At 45.4% G+C, this 13,533-nt stretch overlaps 1 protein-coding gene across 4 annotated transcripts in view; it reads left to right on the forward strand.

Moving 5' to 3' along the window:
- TERT (telomerase reverse transcriptase) overlaps positions 1 to 11,629 on the forward strand; it is a 121,868-nt gene extending 110,239 nt beyond the window's left edge. For 3 of the 4 annotated variants that reach the window (XM_024195091.2, XM_024195094.2, XM_024195093.2), the window contains one exon: positions 11,140 to 11,629. In XM_024195091.2, coding sequence (XP_024050859.1) covers positions 11,140 to 11,243 — 104 coding nt within the window. In that variant the 3' untranslated portion in view covers positions 11,244 to 11,629. Of the gene's footprint in view, positions 1 to 5,472; positions 5,645 to 11,139 lie in introns of those variants that run through there. The other variant, XM_029913367.1, reaches the window with a different exon arrangement.
- The last annotated feature ends 1,904 nt before the right edge of the window (positions 11,630 to 13,533 follow it).

The raw sequence follows: 13,533 nt of genomic DNA on the forward strand, positions 1-13,533 counted from the left end.
CCTGCAGCCTCGCCAAGCGAGAGACCGGAGAGCCCGGCACCATACCCGGTGCTGTCCCAGGACCACCGGCCCTGGCTTGAGCCGGAAGCCCCTCCCCTGGGGGAGGAGGACCGGGGGGACCAGCAGGAGGAAGCTGAGCAGCTGCTAACTTCTTCGTCATCCCTGGATGAAGCAGTAGCAGGCACGGCGGTGTCAGGACCTCCGCCATTAGACCACAGGGCCCACCAAGAACTGCTTTGTAAGGTGGCCCATAACTTGGGGTTGCAAGCCGAGGAGACGGTTGAGCAGGAAGACCCCATGGTGGACATTCTGAGCCCAAAGGGTCCTTTCAGAATAGCGCTCCCACTCATTAAGACCATTCAGTCTAATTACATGACTATGTGGCAGACCCCGGCATCCAGTGCACCAACGGCCAAAGGTGTGGAGCGCAAGTACTTTGCCCCGTCAAAAGGTTACGACTTCTTGTTCTGTCACCCGAGCCCATGCTCATTGGTAGTCTCGGCGGTGAACGAGAAAGAGCACCATGGGCAACAAGCCCTGGCCCCTAAGGCCAAGGAAGCAAAACGCCTAGACCTGTTCGGCAGGAAGGTGTATTCGTCAGGGGGCCTCCAGTTGAGGATTGCTAACCAACAGGCCATCCTCAACAGGCATAACTTCAACTCCTGGGTGGCGGTGGGGAAGTTTAAGGACAACCTCCCGCAGGGCTCCCAACAGGAGTTCACGGCCCTAGTGGAGGACGGCAAGGCCATAGCGAAAATCTCCCTCCAAGCGTCCCTGGACTTGGCGGACGCAGCGGCCAGGACAATAGTATCAGGCGTGGTCATGAGGCGCTCAGCGTGGCTTCAGGAGTCAGGTTTGCCGCCTGAGGTCCAGAATTCGATATAGGACCTCTCATTCAAAGGGTCCAGACTTTTCTCGGACCAAACTGATTTGAAGCTACATAGCCTTAAGGACTCTAGAGCCACACTCAAGTCACTGGGTATGCATACCCCGGCGACTCAGAGGAAGCCCTTTAAGCCGCAACCTCCTCCCCAGCGCCAGTACCAGCCTTGTCCTCGGCAGGAGCCTTACTGCAGGCGAGGTGGAGACAGTAGGAGGCGGCGCAATAATAACAACAATTCTAATAGGGCGGGCCAGAACCAAGGCCAACATAAGCCTCAGCCGGGCTCTAAGCCAGGCTTTTGAAGGCGCACTCGAGAACAGCGTACCAGATCATCCACCGGATCCATCCCTGTGTTTCCTCAACCGCCTGTCCCGCTTCTCCCGTGCGTGGTCCAGCATTACGTTGGACCGTTGGGTGTTGCGCACTGTGCGAAGCAGGTACATGCTACAGTTTTCCTCCCTGCCTACCCCACACACCCCTTCCCCGTCCCTCTTCAGGGACCCTTCTCACGAGCATGTCCTAGAAAAGGAAGTTCACTCGCTCCTAGAGGCAGGGGTGGTAAAGATAGTGCCCTTAGACCTAAGGGGGAAAGGGTTCTACTCCCACTACTTCCTCATCCCCAAGGCCAAGGGGGGCCTTCGTCCCATCCTAGACCTGCACGGGCTCAACAAGTTCCTGGTCAAGACCCGGTTCTGCATGGTCTCTCTGCGTACCATCATCCCCTCCCTGGATCTGGGAGACTGGTATGCTGCCCTCAACATGAAGGACGCGTACTTTCATATCGCCATCCACCCAGCGCATCGCCAATTTCTGCGCTTCACCGTGAACCAGGAACATTACCAGTTCGTGGTTTTACCATTTGGCCTTGCTGCGGCCCCATGGGTATTCACAAAATGCATGGCGGTGGTGGCAGCATGCTTGCAGAGACAGAGGATTCGAGTTTACCCTTACCTCGATGACTGGCTCCTGGTGGGTCGGTCCGAAGAAGAGGTTCGGACTCATGTACAGACGGCATTGAGTCTATTCCACAAGCTGGGGCTCCTGGTCAATGTTCCCAAGTCCACTCTCGTCCCAACACAGAGAGTGGAGTTCATAGGGGCGGTCCTAGATGCGGTACAGGCAAGGGCAAGCCTCCCAGAATCATGATTCCTGGCCATCCAGCAGGCAGTGAGCTCCCTGTGCCAGTTCCCCACTACGACGGCCAGATGTTGCCTGCGACTGCTACATGTGGTCAAGCATGCCAGACTGAGACTCAGAACTCTGCAGGCTTGGCTCACCCGTGTATACCGCCCTGGTAGGGACTCCCTAGACTTGATGGTGACAGCCCCGGGGGATGTGCTGGACTCATCGAGGTGGTGGCAGTCCCAGACTGTAGTTTGCGAGGGCATCCCCTTTGCCGCACAACAGCCGGACTTGACCCTGGTAACAGATGCGTCAGACCTCGGATGGGGAGCTCACCTGGGGAACCTCAGAACTCAGGGCTTGTGGTCGGGGATGGAGCAATCGCTCCATATCAACGTGAAGGAGCTCAGGGCAGTTTGTTTAGCATGCCAGACCTTTCACACCACTCTGAGTGGTCACAGCGTTACAGTTCTGACAAGAGAACACGACCGCCATGTTTTATATAAACAAGCAGGGCAGAGCCCATTCCTCCCCGCTTTGTGACGAAGCTCTCCTCCTCTGGACCTTCTGCATAGCCCATGCCATTCACCTCGAGGCGGTGTATCTCCCGGGGGAGCAAAACGAGCTGGCGGACCACCTCAGCAGGTCCTACTGCATGCACGAGTGGACGCTCAAAATGGACGTCGTGCTTTCGTTCTTCCGGAGGTGGGGGTTTCCCCGGGTGGACCTGTTCGCTACCAAGGACAACACCCAGTACCCACATTTCTGCTCGTTCCAGGGTCGCAGCCCGGGCTCAATAGCCAACGCATTCACGATCCAGTGGGGAAGGGAACTAAAATACGCTTTTCCCCCCAGCCCCCTAGTGCACAAGGTACTGCTCAAGGTGCGCAGGGACAGGACGTCGATCATTCTCATCGCCCCGGCATGGGCCCGCCAGCATTGGTTCACCACGCTCCTGGAGCTGTCGGTGGAGGCCCCGATAACCCTGCCCCTACACCAGGACCTCATTACGCAGGACGGAGGGCGGCTTCTTCACCCCGACCTGCAATCACTGCATCTGACGGCATGGAAGCTACGTGGTTAAATGCTTTGGAGAGCCAGCTCTCCCTTCCTGTGCAGCAGGTTCTACTTGGTAGTAGGAAGCCCTCTACCAGGGCGACTTACTTGGCCAAGTGGAAGAGGTTCTCGAGCTGGTGCGGGTCACAACAGGTGCAACCGCTCCAGGCCCCGGTTCCGACCATTCTGGAATACCTTCTGCACCTTAAGCAACAAGGGCCGGTCCCATCCTCGATTAAGGTGCACCTGGCGGCTATTTCCACCTTTCACCCAGGGTTTTTAGGTAGCTCGGTTTTCTCCCACCAAATGGTGGGACGATTCCTCAAAGGTCTGGAAAGGGTGTTCCCTTACTCACGCCCCCCTGTTCCCCCATGGAATCTCAATTTAGTCCTTTCTAAGCTCATGGGGCCCCTGTTTGAGCCCGCGGCTACCTGCTCCCTTCTCCACCTTTCCTGTAAGGTGGCATTCCTGGTGGCGATCACCTCGGCCAGAAGGGTATCAGAGCTGAGGGCTCTCACCTCGGAGCCATCATACACTGTGTTTCACAGAGACAAGGTGCAGCTCGGCCCACACCCTAAGTTCCTCTCACAGGTGGTCTCACAATTCCATCTGGGTCAGACATTTGCCTGCCGGTGTTTTTTCTCAAACCCCATACGGACCCATGTCACCACAGCCTGCACTCCCTAGATGTCTGCCAAGCATTGGCATTCTACTTGGAGCACACCAAACCCTTTCGTAAGTCCACGCAGCTATTCGTGGCCATGGCTGAGAGGATGAGGGGCAGTCCAGTGTTGACACAGCGAATCTCGTCGTGGATTACGGACTGCATTCGGGCGTGTTATGACCTCGCTGGTGTCCCAGCTCCGGCGGTCATGGCCCACTCGACCAGAGCGCAGGCAGCTTCCATGGCCTTCCTGGCGCAGGTCCCAGTCCAGGAGATCTGCAGGGCGGCCACCTGGTTATCGGTGCACACCTTCACGACCCACTATGCGGTCAACCAGCAGGCACGGGAGGACGCGGCAGTTGGCGGGGCGGTCCTCCGATTGATTGTTTCCTGATTCCTACCCTCCTCCAAAGGTAAGTTTGTGATTCACCTAATGTGGAATGGACGTGAACAAGCACTCGAAGAAGAAAGAACGGTTACTTACCTTTCGTAACTGTTGTTCTTCGAGATGTGTTGTTCACGTCCATTCCACCACCCACCCTACTACCCCTCTGTCGGAGTTGCCGGCAAGAAGGAACTGGAGGGTGTCGGGCCAGCGTGGCGCAGTGGTGTCACTCTGGTGGGGGCTCCCCGGCCCGACGGGAGCCGCTAAGGGAAAAAGTTTCCGACGCTCGTGCACACAATGCGCGCACACCTAATGTGGAATGGACGTGAACAACACATCTCGAAGAACAACAGTTACGAAAGGTAAGTAACCGTTCTTTTTACAATACTCCTGCCCTAATCCCAGGCATTATTAATCAAATAGTAACATTTCTGATTATTTCATTCCATGCTCAAGTGTCCTTATAAACACACTATTTGATTTCAGTTCCTATTATTTGCTTTCTCTTTCGGCACAGGTGATAGCATAAGCATACTTAACTACAAATATTAGCCTTATTTCTTCACTTGATCACTAAACTAAAATAAATCAATATGAATGCAACCCCTTTCCTGACCTAACAGGATTGCCGATAAGGTAAACTCTGACAATAAAGTATACAGTATTTTGCCCAAAGCTATATCACTTATAGTTGACTTCCATTTTATACATATAACTTCATTTAATCACAGTATCAGGTTCCATTAAGTTCCCTATTATCCGACACATCATATAATATCTTGATGTTTGTTATCAATTTTTTAAATTCATTTATTCACAGATGGAAAAAAGGAAATTTCTTCAGCTGTACCAACAGTGCATTCTTGTGAAAGGCAGCAAAAACATTGTTTCCTCAGACCGTCTAAAGAAACCTTGCTCTTAGATCTTGAGTATTTTTCCCTCATCTCTCTGTCCTGTCTTTTCTCAGCTGCCTTGATGCCCAGGCAGTTCTCAAATAGTAGTAACTCATAACTTTGGGGCCTTAGTTACTGCACCATATATAGAGGTTTATGATTCTGCTGCTGCTTCTGTGCTAAGACAGATGTTTCTTTATCTCAAGTGGCAGCATGTCATGCTTTTACATCCAGAGATCCTGGGTTCAGTCCCCATTTACCACCTGTACAACAGTCATGTTATTTTTGTGTGCTGTTTGTAATCACTGAAGCGCAATCTGATCAAAGAGCTAGGAATAGAAAAGGAATCCTGACACACAATTTTTGAGACAGCTGGGCAACTCCGTCATAATGTGTGTGTTGTGTCTCCCTGTGTGGGTTGGTCCACACAGAGGATAACATTGTGCTTTCCCCCTCATTCCTATAACAGAAGTGGAAGATGTTTCACTGATTCTGAAAGTTCCTGATCACCTAGTTGAGGGTGTGTGTGACGGATTCCCCAGGGTGCAACCGGAACTGGGGTACCTCTGAACTCTCTGTCTTACCAACCTGGGCTCCCTCTCTCACTGTGATGCTGTGACAAGCTGCAAACCTCTCCAGGTACTGCACTTACACAGACATTCACAGGCAGGGACACACCCAGCTGCGTTACACAAAAGCTTTTCTAGCCATTCATAAACCAACAATAGAGACGCTCCGGCTAGTTCCCCAGAGCTCCCCAGCCTAGGACCCCAGAGCTGTACCATCTTGCCCTGGTCAGAAACCTGACCAGTGTGTTTATTACCCAGTCCATCTTTCCCTCAATGTGGAGAGGACATGTACCAGCTCTTGTGCCTGAGCAGATTTCCCATGCACCTCAAGCAAAATCCACTGTTTTAGGTCAACTATAAAACAAATTTATTAACTACAGAAAGATTTTAATTGATGATATATAATAAATGTACAGATCAAAGTTGGTTACCTAGGAAATAAAAGTAAAATTGCAATCTAAATAATATAAATTAGATAGGATTTAAATCAGGCAGTGTCTCACCCTGATAGATGGGAGAGTTCCTTAATACACAGGCTGAGATTCTCCTTTCCAGCCTGGGACCACTTCTCCAGTTCAAAGTTTTTGTCCTCCAAATGTGTTTCCAGGTGTTGAGTTGTGGGGGGAGTGAGGCCAAGTGATGATGTCACTTCCTCGTTTTATATTTTCTTCCCGCTTGCTGGAAAGATCCTTTGCTATGATGTGAGTCAAACAGTCTCCATTGTCTACATGTCTCTCTGAGAGGTTTCCATTGTATACAGTTCCTGGGGTAGTCCTTTGTAATGAGGATTCCCCTTCATGGAGGGCAAACGCTGTCTTGCTTCTCCATTGTTGTACCTGAAAGGCTGGTTGTGGGTGTTTCCAACTTCACAGCATATTTCAGTAACACACACGCAGCAAAACTTCATAACTTCCTATAAAACGATAGCACATACAACCCAACAGGATATTAATATTCAACAGATCAAGACTTTTAAAATGATACCTTACAAGGCATACTTTGTACAAAACATATCAAAATTATATCACCATGGTGAATATCGGGGTGCCAGGCTGTTGCTTTGGGGTACAGAGTGTTACAGGGTGACGAAAGTATATTTTTATAAAGTTAGTGTAAAGACCTTAGAGTATTTGTTGCAATGACTTTATGTTGCAAAACAGTCTGTGTAGAAGTTAATTTGAATGTTAATGTTTGTTTAACTGTTGCATTTTGATTAATGAGAACTCCCTCTTTAAGAACAGAATGTGGCAAATAGAGTATGTTTGATACTGAGAGGAAAGTGTGTGTGGGGTTGCCTGTGAATCCAGAGAGTGGAAGAACTTGCTTGTGTAAACATACATTTATTATATATTTCCAAGCCTCATTCTCACAGATGTAGCATTAATATCAGGGCATTGCTAATGGGCCTCTCAATTATAGGTCACTGGTTTTGAATCCTGCCCAGCTCAGCAGGGATTAAAAGTTGTTCCCATCTAATGAATGTTTGGCAGCTCCTATATGAGATAAGTTTAGGGAGTCTGACATCAAACTCACTACCATTCTTTGCAGTAGGTTGTAAGTGCTTCTGTTCAAGGACCATATCCTGGGTCTTATCTAAACACAAAAGCTGTGCCATTTTGACTATACTGGTACAGTTAAATGACACGTCTGTTTTCCACCTTAGGGCTCTGAACCGCCGATGGGCATGCTCAGGTGTTAGCCCCGTTCTGATTCTGGCCTTGTTTTTAAAAAGTTCATAACTGTTCATGTGTTCCTTAGGCATTTCAGCCGCCACCTCTGCTAAGGGTCCACTGAGCTGTGGCCTCAGCTTTACCATGTACTGGTCTGTAGAGATGCTGTACCCAAGGCAGGCCCTTTCAAAATTTTCTAAGAAGGCTTCGGTATCATTGCCTGCCTTGTAGGTGGGGAATTTTCTGGGATGGGAAGGGGTGCCTGGAGAGGGGTTGCTAGGGTTGGCTGGTATATCCTGCATAGCCCTTGCCCTCTCTAACTCCAGTTCATGTTTCCTCTCTCTTTCCCTCTCCTCCATCTCCTTTTCTTTCTCCTCCATAGCTCTCTTGTGGGCAGCCTCGTTGGCTTTCTCTGCTCTTTCAGCAGCTTCTTTCTCGAGTTTTTTTTAATTCGAGCAGTCTCTTATGATCCTTTTCATTTTCTTCTGCTGCCAGTCTGGCCAGCTCTAGTTTATTAGTGGCGTCACTGGTATTCATTTTCCTGCTTCCTTGTGCTGGGCCACATCCCTTCTGCAGTTCACTGAAACTGGGATGCACTCAGCTCAGGGCTGCTTAGTTAACAGAGACTTTCACAGCATTTAGTGTTTAGCCTTTCTAAGCTAGCTGTACCCGAGAGTTAGAAAGAAAAAAAACAAAACAATTCAGCTTGTAAATTCCTTTTGCTAGCTACTTGCTCACAGCTTGAAACCTTCCATTAACAAAGACCCTTGTTAAAAAAAACTTAACACCTCTGCCTTCAGGCAAAGAGAGATAAGATATGCATCTACCTTTCAGCTCTGCTTTCTAAGCAGCTAAAAAGGAGGGGGAAAAAATCTTACTGGCTTTTGGTTTAAAATGATCCCACCGCTCTGCCACCATGTCAAGGTTCCTTCCCCACTCTGAACTCTAGGGTACAGATGTGGGGACCTGCATGAGAACCTCTAAGCTTAATTACCAGCTTAGATCTGGTTTTGCTGCCACCACCCAAATTATTTGAGTCATTTGGGAAACTCTGTCTACCTCCCCCCCCCAGAATATCTCCCTCCCAAGTACTATAACCCTTCCCTGGTGAACACCGATCCAAATCCTTGGATCTTAAAACAAGGAGAAATTAACCATTCCCCCTCCTTTCCCCCACCAATTCCTGGTGAGTCCAGATCCAACCCCCTTGGATCTTAAAACAAGGAAAAATCAATCAGGTTCTTAAAAAGAAGGCTTTTAATTAAAGAAAGAAAGGTAAAAATCATCTCTGTAAAATCAGGATGGAAAATAACTTTACAGGGTAATCAGATTCAAAGAGCCCAGAGGAACCCCCTCTAGCCTTAGGTTCAAAGTTACAGCAAACAGAGGTAAACTCTCTAGCAAAAGGAACATTTACAAGTTGAGAAAACAAAGATAAAACTAACACGCCTTGCCTGGCTGTTACTGACAAGTTTGAAATATGAGAGACTTGTTCAGAAAGATTTGGAGAGCATGGATTGATGTCCGGTCCCTCTTAGTCCCAAGAGCGAACAACCCCCAAAACAAAGAGCACAAACAAATGCCTTCTCCCCTCAAGATTTGAAAGTATCTTGTCCCCTTATTGGTCCTTTGGGTCAGGTGTCAGCCAGGTTACCTGAGCTTCTTAACCCTTTACAGGTAAAAGGATTTTGGTGTCTCTGGCCAGGAGGGATTTTATAGTATTGTACACAGGAGGGTTGTTACCCTTCCTTTTATAATTATGACAACAATCAATAAGTACCTACATGGGAAAGAAATATTTGATAATGGGCCCTTCAGCCTAGCAGGCAAGGGTATAACAAGATCCAGTGGCTTGAAATTGAATGTGTCTAGACACATTGACTGAAAATGAATACTGTGAGGGTAATTAACCATTAGACCAACTTACCAAGGGTCATGGTGGATGCTACATCACAGGAAATTTTTAAATCAAGATTGGATATTTTTTATATATGCCCAGTACAAAAGGAATTATTTTGGGGAAGTTCTATGGCATGTTATACAGGAGGTAAAAGTAGATTATCACAGTGATCCCTTCTGGCCTTGGAAGTTATTAATCTAATGTATGTATCATCTGTAAACTTTACCATCATATTTTTTGTCCAGATAGTTGATAAAGATATTTCAATAGCACTGGATCAACAACTGATCCTTGCAGGACCCCACTTTAAATACCCTATTTAATGATGATTTCACATACACAATTACTTTTTTGAGATCAGTTACCAAGTTTTAATCCATTTAAATTTACTGCATTGATTTTATGTAGCACTAATATTTTATTCAAAATGTCGTGTAGTACTACATCAAATGCCTGACAGAAGTCTAAGTGTGTATATATATATATATATTGGGAAAGTTCCAGATGACTGGGAAAAAAACTGGTTTTGTGCTAATATTTAAAAATAGCAAATGGGCAACTAAAGGCCAGTTGGCTTGATACTGAGCCAAGGGGAAATCATGGAAAGGATGATAACATAATTAATGTCTATCAACATGACTTTATGGAAAGAATATATATATATATATATAAAAAAACACAGATACTTTAGTTTGATTAAATGCTTCTTTCCATAAAGTCATGTTGATAGACATTAATTATGTTATCATCCTTTCCATGATTTCCCCTTGGCTCAGTATCAAGCCAACTGGCCTTTAGTTGCCCATTTGCTATTTTTAAATATTAGCACAAAACCAGTTTTTTTCCCAGTCATCTGGAACTTTCCCAATATTCCAAACTTTGTTAAATGGCAACATCAATGGCTCTGAGAGATTTTCAGACAGTTTAAAGAAGAAGGGGAGAAAAACACCTTTTGGGTGCAAGTTATCCAGTTAACCTGCAGAGTTAAAAATATCTAACATTAGTAGTTGCTGTTTAACATCTTGCCTACACTTACCATTGGAAAAAATACTTCTTGTCTCTGTAAGATATAAATACATCTTCCATCTTCTTTCCAAATACAAAACAAATATTTGTGGAACACTTCTACCTTCCTGAATCACTATTGACAGCTTTACCATCTTTGTCTAGTAATAGCATAGACTATTGCTAGGTTTTAATTTATTCCTGCTATATTTTAAACATTTCTTCAAATTGTCCTTACCCCTATTGACAGTAAACTGTTCATTGATACTTTCCCTTCCCTTATCAATTATCTTCATTTCCAAACTACTTATTGCATTATATAGTTTTCCTCCTTCGTTCCTAAGGGAGATAAGAAGCTAGCTTAGTTCCAGTGGGTTTCAACACCAGGTGTGACTTTCCAGTTAGCAGCATCTCTTCTGCCAAGGAAGCACAGCAGCAGAAACAGCTGTCTAGGCCACAGCATTCTTTAGGCACAATTTCATGGGGCAAGCTGCTCATACATACTACTAGGATGGCATTTGTGTGGGTCTCAAACTCCGGCCTGGGAAAATTTGCCTGCCAAAAACCAGCATTAGGGACAAAATAAAAAGCATAAGCAAATAAATTAGTAAAGGGAAAGATTTGAAACATTACTTAAAATAAAGCTTTTCAAGTTGTCAGTGTCTCTTTCACTTTCCCTGGTGTACCTAGTTATTCAATACATGGCCTCACAGGCTGACATTCTAAGATACAGTGTAGGTGGTTTTCACAAGTGTGTGGAAAGAAAACTTCTAATTTATTTATTCAATAATGTTTTCCCAAAGTAAAATGATTGAGAACAGCATTTCTTGCCAGTATCTTGGAGGTTTGCTGATAACTTTTCAATGTAATAACAGAAACGTTTGTTTCCTGAAAATCAACTGTTAACTTTATTCTACCATATTAGCATTTTGGCAAATTCTTTTATTGTGAATTTCTCTGAACAGTGATTTATTTTTGCAATGTCTTTGTAGGTGAATTGCAGCTATTCAAGAAAATCCCAAAGGCTACTATGCAGCTGCTGAAGACAGTGACAGAGCCAGCTCTTTGTAAAGACTTCAAAGCCATCATGGATTAATTGACCTAATCAGGTTATTTTATAACCTTTATAGGATTGATAATAATTGCTGTGTGTTAAGAATTACTGACCAGTTTTTATTTTGATATTTTGCAAATGATGTGCCCACAACAACTTTTATGTCAGAAATTTCCCCTAGCTGTTTCTCAGCTGGCAGTGACAGGCAGAAGAATGTATTAGATTTCTTTGCTATTTCTGTTACATATTTCCTGCCCACTTCTAATGGCTGTATCCAATCACAGACTTTCTGACCATCTTGATGATGATTACATTTATTTATAAGCTTTACTCATATGGCCACAACTTTCTCCTCTGCTTTAGTCCATCTTTTCTATAAAACTCCTCTCTATCTCTTTGTATTTCATATTGCAGTAGTAATAATTAAACTGTTGGGTAATTACAAAATGTTTGTTTGTTTTTTCTGGTATTTAATTCTACAATAATCTGCAATGTTATGTTGCTACTGCTGTGATCTTATGGATGGACATGTACATTATATCTTGTCCTAAAATGACCATTCTATGTCCAGGTACACAGAGCAAGTGTATTTGATTGGTATGATGTCCCGTAAAGAAATATCAGTCTCATATCTAGGAGAGTACTATAAATGTAGGCCAAAAGTTTCAAAATTGAGACCATGACCATGTTTTGGTACTTAAGCTCTTTGGGCCAGGGACCATCTTTTTGTTCTGTGTTTGTACATTGCTTAGTACAATGGGGTCCTGGCTGATGACTGGGCTCCTAGACATGATGGTGATACAAATAATAAAGAAGTGGCCTGATTTTTTCAGTGGTGCTGAGCACCTGCTGAAATAATCAGATATATAGACTGAAAAATAAGGTAGTTTTATATGTAAACCCCCACCCCACAAATTGGAGTTGTTGGTTAGATATGATAGGAAATAGAGTATTCCTTTTCTTGTACTCTCTCAGTGAAATTCACCCTTGTGCAGACAGTGAGCACAAGGCTTGTGCTCCACTTAATTCCCATTGAAGTCTCACTTTAGCCCTCAAAATAGGACTGAAGTGGTACATGGGCCTTGTGCTGACTTTGCACAGGAGTGGGGGGGTGGAGGGAGGGATAGCTCAGTGGTTTGAGCATTGGCCTGCTAAACCCAGGGTTGTGAGTTCAATCCTTGAAGGGGCCATTTAGGGATCTGGGGCAAAATCAATACTTGGTCCTGCTAGTGAAGGCAGGGGGCTGGACTCGATGACCTTTCAAGGTCCCTTCCAGTTCTATGAGATAGGTATATCTCTATATATTAAATATATTAAATCTTACCCAATGGTTCTGTTCTGATGGGCAAAGAGGGCGTGTTAAGCAAATTGAGTTAGTCTAACATGACTGAAAAGCCCTCAAATGCTCATTAAGATGCATGTCTGAAGCTGTGTTAGTTAGCTTTGTTGTAGCCTAGACCACAGCTTCTGGTAGGCTCTTTTTCAATGCAGATGGAAGACATCTTGCTGGTTCTGAGGCAGAATATAGGCAGCATTGCTGTAGATCTGTAGACAATGAATGACAACATGAGGATGCTTGTCATGGAGGATGTGGGTCACCTAGTCCCACACAGCTCCCAGAGGCCCAGTGCAGAATCCAGGCCCCTACATCAAGAGCTAAGGCTGGCCCATGTTTTTCTATAATCTTACAATGGGAGTCCAGAGAAATGTGGATTACGTTTTCATAGGTTGTATATTCCCAGTGAGTGTCTTAGACCATAAAACAAACGTGGCATGCTCCTAATAGAGCCATATATCAGCTCTTCCTGCTCCTCTTTTAAAGTTATAGTCTTCTACAGATTTCAGAAGTTTGCTTTTTTCCTCCAATAACACCATAATGTGGTCCATAGTTTGGAAATTTTTTTTTCATTGCCATGTTTTCTGCCTGGTTTTGTAAACCATTGTAATGTGCTTTGTGGATGGATTGTGTGGGGAAACAACTAAGCATTGTATCTGTAACTAGCATGGGGCAATGTGATAGGGAATGCAGTACAAATCATGTTCCTATTTGCACTGTAGCTGATGTGAAAACAAAAGTTTTTTAGCTCATGTTCATTTACATGCAAATTAGGCACATAAGTAGTTTTCCCACTCTCATCCTGTTCTATTTGTCCCTGTGTATGCAATGTAGTGACCCCATGAAATAGTAATGGTATGGCTAACGCATTTTAGTGTGTGTGGCCCCTGGAACCCTGCCTATGGGCATTTCTATACTGCATCTGGGAGCGAGCCTCCTAGCTTGGGTCCACAGACTTGTTCTAGTGCTCTAAAAATAGCAGTGTAGACACTGCTT

Source organism: Terrapene carolina, unplaced genomic scaffold, assembly GCF_002925995.2.
Source record: "Terrapene carolina triunguis isolate 2854851 unplaced genomic scaffold, T_m_triunguis-2.0 Scaffold613, whole genome shotgun sequence".
In the NCBI taxonomy this organism is placed as follows: domain Eukaryota; kingdom Metazoa; phylum Chordata; order Testudines; family Emydidae; genus Terrapene; species Terrapene triunguis.